This window comes from Eretmochelys imbricata, chromosome 8 (assembly GCF_965152235.1).
Source record: "Eretmochelys imbricata isolate rEreImb1 chromosome 8, rEreImb1.hap1, whole genome shotgun sequence".
Taxonomy (NCBI): Eukaryota; Metazoa; Chordata; order Testudines; family Cheloniidae; genus Eretmochelys; species Eretmochelys imbricata.
In genome coordinates this window covers 95,538,548-95,558,226 of record NC_135579.1, presented here as the reverse complement: position 1 = coordinate 95,558,226, position 19,679 = coordinate 95,538,548, and the positions used below count along the sequence as shown (strand labels likewise).

At 47.3% G+C, this 19,679-nt stretch overlaps 1 protein-coding gene across 1 annotated transcript; it reads right to left on the bottom strand.

The window, feature by feature from the left end:
* Positions 1-1,342: 1,342 nt before the first annotated feature.
* FAM151A (family with sequence similarity 151 member A) lies at positions 1,343-13,759 on the bottom strand. The gene is made up of 8 exons (XM_077825374.1): positions 13,624-13,759; positions 10,634-10,780; positions 8,845-8,997; positions 8,362-8,521; positions 6,442-6,666; positions 5,347-5,486; positions 3,584-3,727; positions 1,343-2,010 (listed from the first exon to the last, which is right to left on the bottom strand). Exons 1-8 carry the CDS (start codon positions 13,757-13,759, stop codon positions 1,343-1,345), a joined length of 1,773 nt encoding a protein of 590 aa, XP_077681500.1.
* Between the last annotated feature and the right edge of the window lie 5,920 nt (positions 13,760-19,679).

Below are 19,679 nucleotides of genomic sequence, written 5' to 3'. Positions count from 1 at the left end.
CCTGCTTTTTCAGCCTTTATTCTGTGATGTTCAACTGTGCAACTCAAATATCTGATTAAAATATTAGTGATCCCAGCCAGGCATCTCCTGGATTCGTGGCTGAGTTCTAGATCTCTTCAGGCAGGCTCAAGGCTTCTTGCTGCTGACTGCAGCCATAGGTGTGTATGGAGAAGTGACCATTAAAGCACACCCAAAAATACACTGTGCCCGCACTCTTGATACATGCGCTTTTCTGAAAGGTACTGGCAGATCCTAGCTGGGAAGAAGAAACACGCCCCTCTCCCCGCCACTTCTTTACTTTTGTCGTGGAGGTTGATCACAAACTATACAGCGCCGGTGAAACTGGTGTGAGAGCGAGCTGGACGCTGACGAGCTAGAGTCTGTGCTTATCTCCTGGGGGTTACCTGAAGCAAACCACTGTAAAGAAAATGTCCCTCCAAGGCGAAAGGGGGAGAAACTGGGCTATGTGGAGAGTTCCACCTTAGCAATAACTAGCCGTAGATAAAAACCCCACAACCAAACTGTGTCCAGAAAACAGGCCTCCAGCTCAAGCAGATGAAATTACATTTATTTAAAACAATTATTTGTCTGACAGCAGCTCCTAGAGGTTACACCTACCTGCAGAAAGACAGTCCTTGCCCCCAAGAGTTTACAATCTGCTCAAACGGACAAAAGATAGGAGAGAGGAAATCCCATCTCCATTTTACAGATGGGGAAAACGGAGACGCCAAGATTAAGGACTGATTTTTTTTTTTTTTTCAAAAGGGCTCGGTACGTTGGGTGCTTAATCTCAAAAATCTAGTCAGAAGTATCCCACTGGGAGCGGTGGGGTTTTGAGCTTCTTTTGATAATCTAGCCCCATCGGATTTGCTCGGGATGACAGTGTGTGTGGTGGGAGAGCCAGGATTTGAGTCCAAGTGCACTGCCTTAACCACAAACCATCCTTCCTTAAAGAGAGAAGCCCATCCCTTCCGCCCCGCCCCGCCAGTGTGTGAACTGCTGAACAGGCTGACACTACAAACCAAAAGGGGATCTGTTTGGGAGACGTGTTCAAAGCAAAAAGGACAGCCAAATAAATTAAACTCTACTTAGAGAATAGTTCTAATGCCCAGTCCCCCAAGTGCAGGAGTCAGTGACAGACCTGCCACTACTGTGATTGCCAGAGTAAGAAGTTGGTTTGAAAACACAGTGATCACAGAATATCGGGGTTGGAAGGGACCTCAGGAGGTCATCTAGTCCAACCCCCTGCTCAAAGCAGGACCAATCCCCAATTTTTGCCCCAGATCCCTAAATGGCCCCCTCACAACCCTGGGTTTAGCAGGCCAACGTTCAAACCACTGAGCTATCCCTCCCCGACATCCACCATCAAAGCATTTCTGCATTGTCTTGGTATGTTATAATAGACCCCCTTCTGTGTATGTGTTCGGATAGACCGGAGTCCTGGGAAGCCACCACAGTAGCTACCCTCTGTGTAACCGTGTTGCACAGTGATGGTGTAGCTGGGTGAAATCTCCAACAGCTTTGTAGTTGCCAGCCATGATCTACTCAGTGCCATAGCCTCCAGCTGAAATGACACTTGTTGCCAGAGATCCTTACAGAGTGTGAGCATATCTTCTACCAATGGGCCAGTGTAACCAGCAGTTAGCACTTCCCTGGGCCAGCCAGGGGCTATGGTAACATATGGGAAAATGATGTTGATGGCTGTTAAGAATTCTTCACCTTGCATGTATCCCGGTGTCTCAAAGCTTCCAAAGGAGAGAGCCATGCTTATCCAGATGGGGTTCCATAAGAGATTCTGGGCATATAGCTTACTAAGGAGCTCAAGAGTAGGGCGAAGTGCTCCAGGTTCTGTTATGTTCAGGAATATCCCCCAAGGATTGAGATGTCTGTATACTGTAACTAGACACTGTTCCAGGGGGAGGCCTGCTGATGGATACAGTGCAACGGGAATGAGATTTCCACTGGTGCTGTTCTGTAATGCAATGTCCAAGGCAATCATGCCCCTCTTTTCTGGAGAACAAAGGAAAGGGAGATAGTACATAACAGCCTGAGCCTCAGTGATCCCTTTAACGTAGCGATGTATTTGTTATGTGTAATTAGCACTAAGATTTAAAGGGAGGAAAGGAGCTACACGGCTCCATTATATGTGTTTGGGTAGAAACCATTCAACCGCTAATTTTCATTGGACTATATGATATTTAATATACAACAATGATAGATACTGATTGTCTGTATAATTGATTCAAAGTGTATTCTTAACTGCAGACAACAAGCGCTTTCACTGTTCTGTGCATCATCCACCAGTTCCTAGTGTATCTCTCCAGATAGTTAATTGGGGATGGGGAAAATAATTGATTCATATCTGGTAGCATAGTGAGATCCACAGTAGGGTAAGAGGTAACCTTCCACCTTTTGGCCTTTTGACCAGTAGCATTCGGGAATCTTAATCCTGCTTCTAACCTAACCCAGGATTGTTCCTCATATAGATTCTTCATTGCCTGAAACAGCCTGGTTTTATATTACTCCAGCAATGGGTCCTACTGCTTTCATAGACTATTTCATAGATAGGGCCCTACCAAATTCACCGACATGAAAAACACGTCAGGACCCGTGAAATCTGGTTTCCCCCCATGAAATCTGGTCTTGTGTGCTTTTACCTTATACTAATACAGATTTCATGGGGAGACCAGCGTTTCTCAAATTGGAGGTCCTGACCCAAAAGGGAGTTGCAGGGGAGTCACAATATTACCACCCTTATTTGTGCGTTGCCTTCAGAGCTGAGTGGCCAGAGAGCGGCGGCTGCTGGCCGGGTGCCCAGCTCTGAAGGCAGCGCCCTGCCAGGAGCAGTGCTGAAGTACGGGTGGCCAGACCGTACCCTGCCACCCTTCTGCGCAGCTGCTGGTGGCGGCTCTGCTTTCAGCACTGGGCTCCTGGCCAGCAGCCGCCGCTCTCCAGCTGCCCAGCTCTGAAGGCAGCGCCCTGCCAGGAGCAGTAAGGTTAGCAGTACTGAACCCCCCCCTACAATAACCTTGTGACACCCCCCCCAACTTCTTTTTGGGTCAGGATCCCTACAATTACAACACGGTAAAATTTCACATTTAAAAGTCTGAAATCATGAAATTTATAATTTAAAAAATCCTATGACTGTGAAATTGACGAAAATGGACCATGAATTTGGTAGGGCCCTATTCATAGATCTTAGTGTTGGTACTTTTCTCCTGATAGTCAGTGTAAATGTGCTTTTGCTCAGTTTAATCCCATTTATATCCCCTTGTTTCACCCTGTCTCCTTTCACTGTTCTCATTATTGTGCTGTTTTTTGCAACACGTTCTGCAGGCTTTGTTCTAGGAGATGCATAGACTACTCCTGTCATCCATTCCTGAGCTCTCAGTTACCTAACCTGCCTCGCTGCTGTCTGTAAATTGGGTTTATAGGCCACCAGAAAGTTCACTGGGACTTACTGACCCCAGTCTGAGAACTATAGCCTGAGCTACAGCTGTTAGGAACTGCCAAGTCTGTGACAACTTATGAAAACCCCTCCAGTTCTGTTAGATCGGTACATGGGGAAAGATGTGTTACTCACCTTTAAGAATTGACAGTGTTTCCAGCCTGTTCTCATAGTGATCCATCCCATACCACTCTATCCATAGTTCATCGGAGTCTGCTGGGTGAAAGTAATCTAGCAAATTGCCTCCAGGATAATAGAATCTCTTTCTTGTTGAATTCACTGTTGGGTTGAGAGGAGGGAGAAAATGCTGAGTAAAATCATTCCCTTTCAGAGTACCGTGTGCGCTTTTGTCTTTAGGGCTAGGGCTACAGTAGGATACAATGTAGGAGCCATAACTTGCCATCATGACAGCTGTACCAACTATGGTAACAGTTGAGACTGTCGTGTAGACCATATTTACCACTTTGTCATCTGACCCTGCTCAAACTAGATCACAGCCTAGAATTTCACATATAGTTAAACACTGCTTAGTCCCTTGACCTAGCTTGAATGTGTTCCCAATAAGCAGCAATTTAGCTAATAGTCTTCAGTAGTACACATGATCATTAAGCTAAGTTGGGTCTCTGGAATAGAGCCAATAAAACCCCATCTTGACTAAGTGGAGTACAGCTGTTTATCCTTCTTGTACCAGAGGGGAAGCAAGTACACTTCTGAGAAAAGGGTGCCTACTAGTTCGGGAGGCGGTAGGGGAAGGTAGAGAGACTCATTGCTCCCAAACTGAAAGGGTCAGCCTCAAATTCTGCCAATCCCATGTGTTGTGCAGAGGGACCTGAGAGCAGAGCTTGGAACCAATACTTCCTGACTGTACAGGATGAGTAACCTGCAAAAGGCAGGGGAGAAAATGGATTATCGTCTCTCTAATGATTCCTTGTTTGTTTCTTCGATGTATAATGGAAACCTTGAATTTACTTTTTAATTCTTCTATTTTAATTTTATGACTTTAGAAATGTAGGTCTTCTCTACCTTGGAAGTACCCAGAGATCTAATGAAATCATGACATCACAAAAGACTAGCTTAGGAGCTATTGAAGGAGGAAGACATTTTTTTTTAGCCCAGACTGTTTAAAACTCTGGGAATTTGTTTTGGTTAACACCTACTTAACTCTAATGGGTAATGGATGCTCGGGAGAAAGGATGTCTTTGGTCTAGATTCAACACCTGTGCCTTTTCAGTCAGTGTGTGCCATCAGTCAGCTATCCTTTATGGCCCCAACAAGTCTTCCAGCAACACTAACTGGAAACCAGACTTACGATATCTTCGAGGTAAAACAACTAGCAGAAGAAACCTTTAAACAATCTTTCAGGCCTCCTGTGTATCAAAAAAGGGGAAAAAAGAGCACAACCCCTTTCTTTAAAACAAAGAAACTTTGTTACAGGTCCCAGAGCAAGTGCCTATTTACAGTATATAGCACCCTCACTGCATAAGTGCACATCAAAATATAGCCAGGACATTTTTTCTGCCTTTCATAATTGTTCTTTCAAGTGGGCTCAAGTTTAGCTGCTAGCGAAGGTGCACTTGGACGGTCTCACCACCGTGGGTCTGAGCCCCTTTGAAATTGGTGTAGCTTTAGGAGGCAGTGTGGCCTTGGGGACAGGACAATGGAAGGGGAGTCAGTAGCCCTGGCTTCTATTCCCAGCTCTGCCACTGAGCTGCTGTCACCTTACACAAGCCACTTCACCTCTCTGAGCCTCAGTTTCTTCTCACACCCTTTGTCTTGTCTATTTAGATAAGCTTTTTTGGAGCGGGGACTGTCTCCTCCTATGTGTATGTACAGCACCTAGCACAGTGGGGTCCCAATCTCATTTGGTGCCTCTGGGCGCTACTGTAATACAAACATACATGCTGCTTCCTTGAACTGAGACAGAACAGGATTGTAAATGTCATAATAGATTTGTTCAGCACGGCTATTATCCCGGATGAACAGGAGATCTTCCACTGTGATTGGATCCATCTTCCCCTGCCACAGAGTCAGGCTATACCTGTGGAGAAGAGAGAGCATTGAGCTGGCCTGGGATTCTCGCAGGTTCTCTGGCTGGCTTTTCAATAGTTGGAGGTACAGTTGTCTAATTAGCCATCGCTAGTTTGGTCCCTTTCAAATGGAAGTTTTTAGTTCTGAAAATAAGTGATGCTCTGTAGGATTAGGGATCTGGAAAGATGACACTGTCCAGCACCCTGAGCAGCTCTCTTTTAATGAGAGACACTGTAGAAGGGTTGTTTATTTGCAAGTGTCTGACTATAGAAAGGTTTCTGTGACATGGGAATAATTTGTACTTAGCGGCCTGACCACTTGGAGCTGCAGTGTAGGCAAGGTGCTGGTGGCCGGTACTGTTCTTTAAGTCAGTGGTTCTCAACTAGGGGTATGTGGACCCTTGAGGGTACTCAGAGGTCTTCTAGGGCATACTCAACTCATCTAGATCAGTGTTTCTCAACCTGGGGCTTGCAGCCCCAAGGATGGTCATGGGATGGGTTTAGGGGGGTCACAGATGCAGGGCTGGCATTAGGAGGTGGCAAGCAAGGCAATTGGCCGGGGACCCATGCCATAGGGTCCCCCCACGAAACTTAGTTACATGCTCCAGCCCTGGACGGCAGGGCTTGGGCTTCAGACCCGGCTCACCAGTGGAAAAACAGGCTCAAGCATCACAGGGAAATGGAAGTACAATACTTATATTCCAATGGATTTATTTTATAATTCTATGGTAAAAATGAGAAAGTCAGCAATTTTTCAGTAATCGTGGGCTGTGACACTCTTTTGAATTTTATTTCTGACTTTGTTGGCAAGTAGTTATTGAGTTAGGTGATACTGGGGGTACTCAAGACAAATCAGACTCCTGGAAGGGGTCCAGTCATCTGGAAAAGTTGAGAACCACTGGTTTAAGTGGTTTAGTTAATCCTGCTCAAAGGATTAAAGATGAACTTGTGTGGTTAACTCCTTACCTATCCGACTGAGCCAGCAGCCAGCTGAAATGGGGCCAAGCCAATCTCAACAGGACGGCCCTGGCAGGGAAGGTGACCCTTTGGGGCAGCGTCCCCGCAATGCTGTGCATCTCTTGAATCATTTTCTGAGTGTAGGTTTTGTTGGGGAACAGAAATGAATAGAGGGTCGTCCACCCTAGAGAGAGTGTGCAGTTTGGGTACTTCTCCTGGACGAGTGAGAGGAATCTAAAGGAACCACGTACAGAGCAACAGTTACTGTTAAGACCTGCAAGCAAGAAGCCAGTAAACAACTTTATTAAACCTACAAACTTGTGAACAACACACCAGATGGCACTCCTTTTATATCTACTGTACTACACACACTGATTTTTATAGGCAACTCTCGGAACCCTTCCAACGGCAAGAACCCACCCCCCCTTGGGAAACAGGTGAGAGTCTGGGCAGACCACAGTAGAAACTCATCACGGTGATGCATATTGACTGGGAAATTTGCTGTGGACAGGTAGGTTTTATTGTAGCTCAACGCTAACCCATTAGACCCTTGGATTGCTCCTCATATGAAGGAGAACTGGCCTCTCTATTGATTCACATAGGACTGCAAATGGTGCTGAGTGAAAATACCTGTCTGGTGACAGAATCCTGAATAAAAAGAGGAACTTTACCCCAGTCCATGCTCGGATTGCCATGTATTTTGAGCAATGCAGTAAAAGACGTAGTAATTTGGAAAAACTGTACAAAAATATAGAGTCTAGGTGTTGGTGAACCTCAGAAAGTTTGGACTTTGGGCTGGGCTATCCATTCCAGCTAATTTTTTTTTTTTTAAAAAAAGACTGTGGCATTTTGAAATCCTGGGTTAAAATGCCAGAGGTTGATTTAACAATTGTATAGAAAATAGAAACTCTGTAGGTTTTTAGAGTAATTTCTGTAGAACCCCATTGGTTTGATTCCTATTAAACTGTACAGGATTTTTTTTCCTTACGAGAGGAAAAAGTTCAGAGCGGAGTTTAAAAGTCCATTCTGTTGCTCCTACTTTAACTCCCTTTCCAGTGGTGTGTGTGTGTTCCAAAATAGTCTGAGCTAAATTTGGGATGGAAACCCCAGATTTTCAGTGTTAACTCTGTAACTCCTGGCTTTTTTGTGGGCTTAAAGATGTAGCTTTTAATTTTTTAAATACAGTCTGAGAGCTCCTATTAATAACAGTATGTGCCCTGAGAAATTTGAGCAGATCACTTTAAACCAACAGAGTTCAAAAATCAGTTTCTCCTTTTATTTACCATAGAGGAGAATGGGAGCAGGAGACCTCCAAGATACAACTCTCATGAGTCACCGTGGTGGTGTCCCCAGATCAGAATTTATAAATTTTCAAGGGTTTAGATTTTTTGATGAAAAGTCAAAATTCTCCATGGGAAGCTGTTTTAGTTTAAAAACACAATTTTCTGTCAAACAGTTTCAATGGAAAATTTTTGCATAGCCCTGGCTAACAGTGTTACCAGCTGTTACAGGGTAACCAAGGATTATTAAACTCAAGACTCCAGCAGGCAACTGGAGGAGGGAGTGATTTCTGGAATCTAAATATGTTCTCCGGGGGCTTGATCCAAAGCCTATTGAAAGCCCCCCACGCACGTCAATAGCCACTGGATTAGGCACTCAGTGACCTGGGATCTTAAATGGTTGGTTGTCTTCTTCTTCTTTCCTATATAAACTTTTTTTTGCCCATCTTTGTCAGCTCTTTAACCAAACTTCATTCTTGGTGCTTCTTGGGGTCACAGATTTCTTACTGCAGTAGAGGACTGTTGCTAGTGTATAACAGCGTATTTTGTTCCAAAGCTATGGAAGTGGTCAGTACATCCTGGGATATAAGTAACTGAAAAGTGCAAAATAAGCCATGAAAGTGATTTAAGAAAAATGCATTTTACTCACAAACTTGCATTAATTGCAATGTTTATGGGGACATTGGGACCCATTAGAATGTCTGCGTTCAACCACAGAGGTCTATTGAGCTTCACTTCCGAGGATTTCTTTAGTAAAATATTCAGAGATGGGCCAACTGCCTTGATGCTTTTGAAATCCAGCTTGATACCTGTCCGAGAAAGAATCCATTGAGAAATTCCATTTGTATTTGATAATAGCAGCTGGCCAATTATGCACAAATGTAAATAGGAGGCCTGTTTCTACAGCACCACAGGGTCCTGGTCCAGGACTAGGGCTCCTTGGCACTATGGTCGTACAAATAATTGATGATGATGATATCTTTAACATTGCCTATTGCTAGTCCCCAGCACTGCCCCATCGTTCCCTGCCAAATGGGGTGTGAAGAGCATGCTTCTGAATTCCGTATGTTCATAGACCACTCAGGGCAAAGGGTTACATCAGCTTGTTTAAAGGCATAGCACTTTAGATTACCTTTGCTAGATGAGTTAAGGACGACATCCAGCCATTCCTGAAGAGTGTTGTCACTGTAAGTAGCGGGGGGATGGGCCATGATGGGCTTGTCGGTCTCATTAGGAGTGTTATGTCCTTCTATGTTGACATCTGCTTCCAGGATCATAACATCACCTGTGTGCGCAATGAATTCACAGTATGAATCCTTGACTGGAGTCTGTGTATGTAAATTACACCCTCCACACTTGTCAGTGTCTTCACAACATATGAAGGCAGCTCCCTATGGGCTCAATCCTGCAAGGTGCTGCACACTCTGTTCACTACCCAGCAAAGCATTTAAGCATGTGCATAGTCATACTGAAGTTGATGAATTACTCAGGTGCTTAAAGTTAAGCATGTGCTTAAGTGCTTTGCTAGATAGGGGCCACAATGCTCAGCTCTTGGAGGCTCAAGCCCTGTGTCTCTCACAGATACATATGTGATGTTTCCTGCCTCTGCTAGACCAAGGAGCCGCAATGTCTTTCTTTAAGTGGGATGGTCACCTATAAGGCAGCCAGCAGCTTCACCAGTTCCAGGATAATAATTTCTGCTCTGATCATAAATATGGCCAGGGAAAGGAGGAGCCCCTATGGTCCATTAAATTATTAGAGAGATGATAACAAAAGGCCTGATCCAATGCCCCTTAAAGTCAATGGGAGTCTTTCCATTAATTTAACTGGGCTTCAGATCAGGCCACAAATCCCCCCTCTCTTCCAGCTGTAAGTAGTCCCTGGTCATTCCAGGTGAGTGATACCAGACTGGAAAGTTTCAGTTTTTCTTTCTGGAATGGTTCCAAATGCTCTGTGATGAACCTGAGTTAGCAGATAAACCCCTAATCTGTGATTTATCTCTCAAGGTTGGAAAAAGCTGATTTTTTTGGTACTGTCTTGCATCACTATGGAGCTTTCTGTACTTTCCTCTTGTACGTTATCACCACAAGATAAAACTGCTTCAGGTGAATGTGGCACGAAACATTCAACTTTTACAGACTAGCTTTATCTTATGAAGCTATAAGCAAGCCCGGCTTATCACTTCAGGTCAGCCCTCCTTTCAGCATATCCGGGATTTCTGCTGCTTGATTCAGTGTGTGGAATGATGTTCTCATCTGAACACTAAACTTGAGCAGCCCTCTTCTCTTCCTTAAGTATTCTACTTTTTACTATTACAAAGCCCAGTTTCAATCCATTAGTTTTATCTTAAATGTGGGATAAGCCCCTCAGCATTGTCTTCTGGGTAGGAAATATCTTTTTTGCCCCAATCAGATAAATTGATAAATGAATCACTCAACAAATGCTCAGTTGCCACTATTTTGATCAAATCATTCCAACATTGAATATTCTCAGTGTTTGCCGGAGCTCCCTACGTTGCGTGCTGGCAACTAACTCTCCTGAGTGAAATCCTGGCCCCACTGAAGTCAACCAGGAGTTTTGCTATTGACATCAGTGGAACCAGGATTTGACCCTATGGCTTTCTAATATCATGTAATTAGAAACAAAAAGGACAGGGACCTAGGATTCGCCAGACTGGGCGAGACCACTGAATCACGTAGTCTGGCATCCTGCTTTTGGCCATGCTTCAAAGGAAGGAAAACTCCCCACTAAATATGTAGTCAATTGTTCAGTGCTGTACCCAGTGAGAAAGGAGGGGAAAAATTCCTTTCTGCATCCTGCAGATGATCTGATTACACCCTGAAGTGTGAGACCCTGCTCCCCTTGCTATCTTAGCTTTCCTAGCTACACAGGTTATTACAGATGGAAAAAATATATTTTACTCTTCAAGGCATCCGCCAGCTCGCTCTTTTTGTTTGCAGAATGGTACCAGGTGACCAGCAATCCATCCTTCCTGTCAATGCTCCCCAGATTTAGCAGGTATTCTAACAGGTCTCCGTCTGTCTCAAAGGCTGGTTTGGGTGCAGAGTCTGAAATACCAAGGAAGATTCGAAATAAGTAATTTTTAGGGCTGTTGATTAATCGCAGTTAACGGACGTGATTAAAAAAAAATCAATCGCAATTAAAAAAAATTGTGATTAATCCCACTTTTAAACAATAGAATACCAATTGACATTTATTTTTGGATGTTTTTCTACATTTTCAATTATTTTGATTTCAATTGCAACACAATACAAAGTGTACAGTGCTCACTTTGTATTATTTTTATTACAAATATTTTCACTGTGAAAATAAAAGAAATAGTGTTTTTCAATTCATCTCATACAAGTACCATAATGCAATCTCTTTATCGTGAAAGTGCAATTTACAAATGTAGATTTTTTGTTACATAACTGCACTCAAAATCAAAACAATGTAAAACTTTAGAGCCTGCAAGTCCACTTAGTCTTACTTCTTGTTCAACCAATTGCTAAGACAAACAAGTTTGTTTACATTTACAGGAGATAATGCTGCCCACTTCTTATTTATAATCTCACCTGAAAGTGAGAATGGGCATTCGCATGGCACTTTTGTAGCCAGCATTGCAAGGTATTTACGTTCCAGATATGCTAAACATTCTTATGTCCCTTTGAGCTTCGGCCACCATTCCAGAGGACATGCTTCCATGCTGATGATGATTGTTTAAAAAAAAAAAAAAAAAAAGTGTTAATTAAATTTGTGACTGAACTCCTTGTGGGGGAGAATTGTATGTCTCCTTCTTTGTTTTACCCGCATTCTGCCATATATTTCATGTTATGGCAGTCTTGGATGATGACCCAGCATATATTGTTCATTTTAAAAACACTTTCACAGTAGATCTGACAAAGCGCAAAGAAGGTATCAATGTGAGAGTTCTAAGGATAGCTACAGCACTTGACCCAAGGTTTAAGAATCTGAAGTGCCTTCCAAAATCTGAGAGGGATGACGTGTGGCGCATGCTTTCAGAAGTCTTAAAAGAACACCACTCCGATGTGGAAACTACAGAACCCGAACAACCAAAAAAGAAAATCAACCTTCTGCTGGTGGCATCTGACTCAGATGATGAAAATGAACATACGTTGCTTCACTCCGCTTTGGCTTGTTATCCAGCAGAACCCGCCATCAGCATGCATGCATGTCCCCTGGAATGGTGGTTGAAGCATGAAGGGACATATGACTCTTTAGTGCAGCTGTCACATAAATATCTTGCGATGCCTGCTACAGCAGTGCCATGTAAATGCCTGTTCTCACTTTCAGGTGATATTGTGAACAAGAAGCGGGTTGCATTATCTCCTACACATGTAAACAAACTTGTTTTTGAGTGATTGGCTGAACGAGAAGTAGAACTGAGTGGACTTTTACATTATTTAATTTTTAATGCAGTGTTTTTTTGTACATAATTCTGCATTTGTAAGTTCAACTTTCATGATAAAGAGATTGTGTAACCCACACACTGCCTCAGTGTGGTGTCCTGTCCCATCCGCGAGCACTTAGAGATATAAATGAGTCTGCTCTACAGCCTTCGCTAACAGGCTGTTGGCTTTTAGTTCATGCGGTAGAGATTCAAGCATTTAGCTCCTGAGGTTCCCCGCTTCCATCCTGCCTGTCGCCGACCGGCGTCTGTCGGCGTTCCAAGAGCATTACTGTGGTGAACTGAAAAATACTGTTTCTTGTTTTACAGTGCAAATATTTGTAATCAAAAATAAGTATCAAGTGGGCAGTGTACACTTTGCATTCTGTGTTGTAACTGAAATCAGCATATTTGAAAATGTAGAAAACATCCCAAAATATTTAAATAAATGGTATGCTATTCTTGTTTTAAAAAGTGCAATTAATCGTGCGATTTAATTGCAATTAATTTTGGGAACCAAATGGGAAACTAACCCAAGCAATAGCTGGGTTTTGAAGAGTGGGACCTGAAGGGAAGTAATAGGAGAACTGCCTGACTGCTCCCAAATGTTTATGGCCACACAGAAGAAACAGTACTACAGACTGTCCCATCGTTTTGCTGATTTCAGTGGAAAGCGGCAGCACAACGGGGGTGGGGAAAGGGTTACACCTGTTGCCTAAGCAGACTTTTTGGCTGGGACACAATGGAGTTAGTGCCAAGAGTGACTGTAAATTGTGAGGAACCGTCCTGTGACTCCTAGTTCTTACTGCAGGTGCGAACACAGTGAGCGTCTTAGCACAGATGAACATGAACGGGGCTGGTCAGATGACCATGCATTTTTGATCTCCTTATGCATAACAATGTAGACACTGATCCCTGCAAGGGCAGTGGTTAAAAATCTAATTAAAAAATGCCTTGCTCTGTATAGTGTCCCAGTTCTAAACATTATGTCAGTAACAGACTGTTACAACTCAGGCAGACAAACAAAATATAAATCCCCTCTCCAGGCTGACAAATTGTATATTAAGTTTAGCTTAATGCAGTTTGAAAGGACAGCTCTCCCACCTATAAAGTCAGTGTTTACACAGCCTTGGGATGGCATTTATGTTATCATTGCAGTGTCACTTCTAGGGAAGCTCTCCTTACATATCCTTTCTGCAGACAGACTCCAGGTACCCCATTTATTTTTAACAAATGAAGCCTGTTCCTCCACAATGAATGGTGAAAGATATTCTCCATGATCCACAAAGCTATCACACAATCATCATTACATCTATCACACCTTAGTGTCTTCACTTTCTCTTACCCCCCCCCACTCCCCTTTCAGCACAGCTGGCTCCCATCTAGTTTGTTTCTGCTTCTTTTTCCCATGCAAATAATTTAGCCACTTGCCCCAAATGCACCCTTGGGAGCCAATCAGCCAGAATCTAAGGTCAAGAAGCATTTACCGGTTTGGCTTTGTACCTTGGGGGGGATTCCTGTTAATGGTCAGACACACAGCCGGAGCGATGCAGGTAGAAATCACCGCCACAACGCAGACCCCAATCACTGTAGCTCCTGTCACTCCAATGGAAGGGCACCTTCTCTGACTGGAAACCATGACAGTCCTCTGGGTGCACCCACTCTTGGGCAGCTGAGTTATGAAATTCCAGCTTCCTTCAAAAGAAAACTGAGTGTAGGAGAGCCAGCTGGCTGGCTGAGGCTGGGGACTTTTGTAACGATTAAACTTGCCGAAGGCTGACACTGCCTAAACCTCAAACACGCTCCAACGGCAGGAGCTGATACATACGTTGGCCTGATTCTTGGACAGCTTCTTTCTGACAGCTCTGCCTTGGAGGGCTCCACATCTACCACCCAGCACTGCCTTTGGGGACTGTACCACAGGGAGGCCTTTATGGAACTGCCTTTACGTAGGCGTCAGCCCCTCCTTCCTTCAGCTGTCATGTAGGCACGGCTGGATTTTAAGGGCCAAGTTCCATTCCCTCACTCTCTCTAAGGAAAGAGTCTCTCCCTCCCTCTGGGAGCTGATCTGTTAATGTCACGCCTTCGGTTTCCTGAGCCAGCACCAGACAAGTGCTCAACTAAGGTTACTTTGGGAGAATGCTAGGACGTGGCCAGTGCAGGCTGAGAACAGGGCGCCTGCGGGTTTGAAAAGAACAAGTATAAAGCCACGTGGCTGGGATCCCTGCCTGACGGCATTGAGACTAATGCAGCCAGTCACTACAGTAACCTGAACAGCTTAGCTTAAGGTTACAGTTTGAAACACACAGAAATCAGGAACGGCAAACGGGCAGGCATTCACAGGAACCTTATCTCACCACACTGCACACAGCAGTGTCAATTTTGACCTCAGATACTTCTGTGAAAACCTCACTGAAGTTAATCAGATGTGTGTTTTCCCCTCAGGGCAGGATGGGGCCCACAGCACACCGATGTTGGCCCATGTAAGTCCACTGATGTCAGGTGGAGCTGGGTCGATTTTCACTGGCTGAGGAACTGGCCAGTTATATTTAACAGTGTAACTAGGAACCTACCCTACACCCTGCATGCAATGGTGCGAGTTAATCCCTCTGTGAGAACCTTATTCTTGATTTAAAAACCAAAGAACTACACCAGACTGACAGTTGCAAACCTCTGAGTAACTAACCCACCGCTACAAATGTAATCCCCGTTTGGTGCTGGCTTAGTATCTGTATGAGGTGCGGACAGGAGATGGGGACTTCACAGGCTTTGGACAGTCCCCAAGTTTCTGTTTTCTGGGCTAGTTTCCTGGTGCTGCTGGTAGGCCCCCAACGCTGCCCCTGCTTGGTGTGCTGAAGATTCACACTGCTTGGCAGTGCCTCCCGTGAGACACGGGGTTAACCACACTAAGGCCATGGCTACCACGCAAGACCTCACAAATAATTCAAACTCACACACGCAAACAAATTTTAAAACAATAACTAAAAACTTTATGTGAGGATTTGATTAAAGAGACCTGGACAATACAAATATTAAATGATTAAAATGCGTAGAGAGATTTAATAATGCTGTTTAATTACTAAAGGCTACACTGATACGAAGTCAGGTGATCACACATCTCCCCAGTGCTCCTAAACAGTAGAGTCTCCCCGCTCTCTGTTCCCATGGCTCAGGTACCTGGGTGTTGCACATAGAGACATGTTGCAGGCCTGTAAGGAGATGGTGTTAGAAACACACTTCACTACACTGGGAACTGGCAATGCAGGGCTTGACGATTCAGGTAGCTGAAAGCCCTTTTGCACATGCAATGTGCATTAATGGTGAGACATTAAACCCTACCTATCTAACTCTAACACAGGGGACTCACTCAGGGTCCTTTTCTGGCTGAGCACGCAGGAGATTCATGCAGGCAAGCAGGTCCTCCCTGGGGATTGCTGGAGAGGGACTAACTGCCCACTCCCTCCTGGAACAGTTTTTAAAGCTTGGAACCCCTGGGTTCAGTTGTAGTTAGGTCTCTGGAGCCCAAATCCCAGCTCTGGTGTGGGCTGGCTGCAGGGCGGGCAGGCTGCAGATGCTGGCAGGAGGAGAACTAGACTATCTCGGCCTTTTGCAGGCAGGCTAGGGGAAGGAGGAACAGATTGTCTTCTCCTGAGGCTTTTCTGTAGACCGAGGTTACAGACTGGCCAGTTGCTGGGCCTGGAAGTGCTGTCGAGGGAGGAGGGTTGCCAGGGTGACTGGGGGGTCGCATCCCCCTCCTGCTGCCTGGGATGTCAACAGTGTAGGACTCTTGTTGGGGACCCCATGGAGGCCTAAAAGGTGAGTTTCTTCTCTTGGGGCACAGCCCCCTCACTAAGAGGGGGTGTGTGTGTGTGTGTGTTTGGGGGGGGGGGCGGGCTACATCCTTAATCTTGATGCCGCCATCAAGACTTAGACTCTAACTGTTCAAAAGTCCAAAGTGTCCAATGTCCAAAACTGCAAGGTCTGCAAGTCACTTATCTAAACAGTGCTATCTGGTTACACATAATTCCTGCTTAACCACATCATAACGTTTATCTTCTACTTTATATAGTATGAACCTTCACAGGGAACACACGAGACAGCATCTGACAAAATTAGCCAGAGCTGATATGAACCTTTGCATCACACTCAACAGAAACTCACCAGGCACTGCAGGGGAATCGTAGGTGAGATGGCTTTATCAGTCTCTGAGGCCTTGCTTCCTCTGAAAATCCTTCTTCTGTGTTTGCTGTAGTCTTCACGACTTTAGGGGTAAAGTCAGGTGGTTGTGTGACTTGAGGAACTGTGCTAGCATCTGTAATCTCACTTTCTTGTGCTCTACGTTATTCTACCGTGCCTTTCTGTTGGAGCTGCGCTCCAGGACCGCGTACGGTGACTGCTTTCTCTGCAGCAGAAGAAGGGTGCCTGTCAGATATAGGGGTGTCAAAAAGCATTGGTGATGGATAAACACACTGTGTCTCATCATCTGAGGCCGACTTGCACTCTTCCTCTAGAGGAGCAAGATTACTTCCTTCAGATGACTTGGGTTCCTGATTTCTAGTCACTGGGTGAATCACAGGGGGTTTCACTGTGGGTGCTTCAAGAAAATAAACTAACTGTCCTATTGGCAGAAGCTGGTTTCTGTGCAAAACTTTTATGTTGCTTGGTCCACTGTCTCACTTCAAGTGGTACACTGGAATGTCCGGTAGCTTTTGAACTATGATGTACGGGTCAGACCTCCAATGGCTGCTGAAACTGGGCTCCCCAGGGATACTGAGATTTTTGTATGAGTCCATGGTCTTCAGGTAGCAAATCCTATTCAATTATTTGTCTGTCGTACCTGTACTTATTACTGGAGTTCTCTTTCTCTGCAGCATTCCTTGGTAACTTGTAGGCCGCACTCAGTTGTTCTTTAAGCTGTGTTACATATTGCATGTAGACTTCTTGACTGGCGCCATCTGGAGATACTCCAAAGCACATATTCACAGGCAGACGAGCTTCCCTACCAAGCATTAGGTAGTCGGGTGAGAATCTGGTAGACTCATTCTCGGTGAAGTTGTAAGCATGCACAAGATGACTTATGTGTTGACTCCGATGGGGCTTTTGAGCAGGATCAAGCTCCTGCTGACGGTCACCCTGCAGAAGCTACGGCACGGAGTGGGAGTTCTTAACACCTACAACCTGCAGCAATTTCCTTCATTAAACTACTTTTGAAGTCTCTGCCTTGGCCAGACTGTATTCGTGCAGGCAGGCCATAATAATGGAAATGCTGTTCCCAGAGTACCTTTGCCATGTTGGTCCTTAGTCAGGAAAACTTGTGCCTAGTGAGTGAAGTGTTCCGTGATGATCAATACATTGGTGGTGTTGCTCTGATTCAAGAGATAAAAAGTCCACAAAGACCAGATCCATGAGCCCTTTACTTGTGCTGGGAACTAACTCAGCTGAGTGTTTGGGCGATGTCTTCCTGGCAATGCAGAGAACAGCTTTTGGAGTATTGTTCAACCGTGCAGAGTCTGGTTCTCACAAAGTCTGTAGTTCTGTAGGGTGTGGGCTCTGGGGTGGGGCTGAGGATGAGGGCTTGGGGTGCAGGAGGGGGTTCCGGGCTGGGGCAGGGGGTTGGGGAGCGGGAGGGGATGCGGGCTCAGGGCTGGGGCAGTGGGCTGGGGTGCGGACTCTGGGAGGGAGTTAGGGTGTGGGAGGGGTTCCATCCTGGGGCAGGGGTTTGGGGTGCGGGGTGCGGGGGGGTGGGCTCCCAGTCGGCAGCGTTTACCTTAGGTGGCTCCCGGTCGGCGATGCAGCAGGTAAGGCGAGCTCCCTGCCTGCCTGCCATGGCTCCGCGCTGCTCCTGGAAGTGACTGCCATGTCCAGCCCGTAGGCGGAGGGGCCAGGGGGCTCTGTGTGGTGCCTGTGTCCGCAGGCGCCATCCCCGCAGCTCCCATTGGCCCAGCTGCAGAGCCAGCACGGAGGGGGCGGGGGCAGTGAGTGGAGCGTCCCTGATTGCTCCTCTGCCTAGAGGCCGCAGGGACATGTCGCTACTTCCAGGAGCTGCGCGGAGCCAGGGCAGGCAGGGAGCCTGCCTTAGCCCTGCTGCGCCGCCGATCGGACTTTCAACAGCCTGGTCAGCAGCGCTGAGCAGAGCCGCCCGAGTCCCTTTTCGACCGGCCATTCTGGTTGAAAACCAGATGCTTGGCAACCCTAACCTGGCACCGCAAATGCGGTGCACTCCTCCGCAAGCACGTCCCCCGCACTGCAAACACAGTGCCCTCCTCCCCTCGCACGTCCCCGGCACTACAGACGCAGTGCCCTCCTCCCCTCGCACGTCCCCGGCACTGCAAACACAGTGCCCTCCTCCCCTCGCACGTCCCCGGCACTACAGACGCAGTGCCCTCCTCCCCTCGCACGTCCCCGGCACTACAGACGCAGTGCCCTCCTCCCCTCGCACGTCCCCGGCACTACGGACGCAGTGCCCTCCTCCCCTCGCACGTCCCCGGCACTACGGACGCAGTGCCCTCCTCCCCTCGCACGTCCCCGGCACTACGGACGCAGTGCCCTCCTCCCCTCGCACGTCCCCGGCACTACGGACACAGTGCCCTCCTCCCCTCGCACGTCCCCGGCACTACAGACGCAGTGCCCTCCTCCCTTCGCACGTCCCCGGCACTACGGACGCAGTGCCCTCCTCCCCTCGCACGTCCCCGGCACTACAGAGAGGGTGCGCGCCTTCCCGAGCACGTCCCCAGCACTGCAAACACAGTGCCCTCCTCCCTTCGCACGTCCCCGGCACTACAGACGCAGTGCCCTCCTCCCCTCGCACGTCCCCGGCACTACGGACGCAGTGCCCTCCTCCCCTCGCACGTCCCCGGCACTACGGACGCAGTGCCCTCCTCCCCTCGCACGTCCCCGGCACTACAGAGAGGGTGCGCGCCTTCCCGAGCACGTCCCCAGCACTGCAAACACAGTGCCCTCCTCCCTTCGCACGTCCCCGGCACTACAGACGCAGTGCCCTCCTCCCCTCGCACGTCCCCGGCACTACGGACGCAGTGCCCTCCTCCCTTCGCACATCCCCGGCACTACGGACGCAGTGCCCTCCTCCCCTCGCACGTCCCCGGCACTACGGACGCAGTGCCCTCCTCCCCTCGCACGTCCCCGGCACTACGGACGCAGTGCCCTCCTCCCCTCGCACGTCCCCGGCACTACGGACGCAGTGCCCTCCTCCCCTCGCACGTCCCCGGCACTACGGACGCAGTGCCCTCCTCCCCTCGCACGTCCCCGGCACTACGGACGCAGTGCCCTCCTCCCCTCGCACGTCCCCGGCACTACGGACGCAGTGCCCTCCTCCCCTCGCACGTCCCCGGCACTACGGACGCAGTGCCCTCCTCCCCTCGCACGTCCCCGGCACTACGGACGCAGTGCCCTCCTCCCCTCGCACGTCCCCGGCACTACGGACGCAGTGCCCTCCTCCCCTCGCACGTCCCCGGCACTACGGACGCAGTGCCCTCCTCTCTTCGCACGTCCCCGGCACTACGGACGCAGTGCCCTCTTCCCCTCGCACGTCCCCGGCACTA

Excerpts from the sequence above, each read along its gene's own strand:
- FAM151A (XM_077825374.1), bottom strand. The coding sequence starts at position 13,759 with ATGGTTTCCAGTCAGAGAAGGTGCCCTTCCATTGGAGTGACAGGAGCT. Across the intron at positions 8,998-10,633 it reads GCTGGCGGATGCCTTGAAGA|GTGATGTTATGATCCTGGAA; the intron begins GTAAAATATATT and ends TTGCGCACACAG. Across the intron at positions 5,487-6,441 it reads CTGCTGGCTCAGTCGGATAG|GTATAGCCTGACTCTGTGGC; the intron begins GTAAGGAGTTAA and ends TCTTCTCCACAG.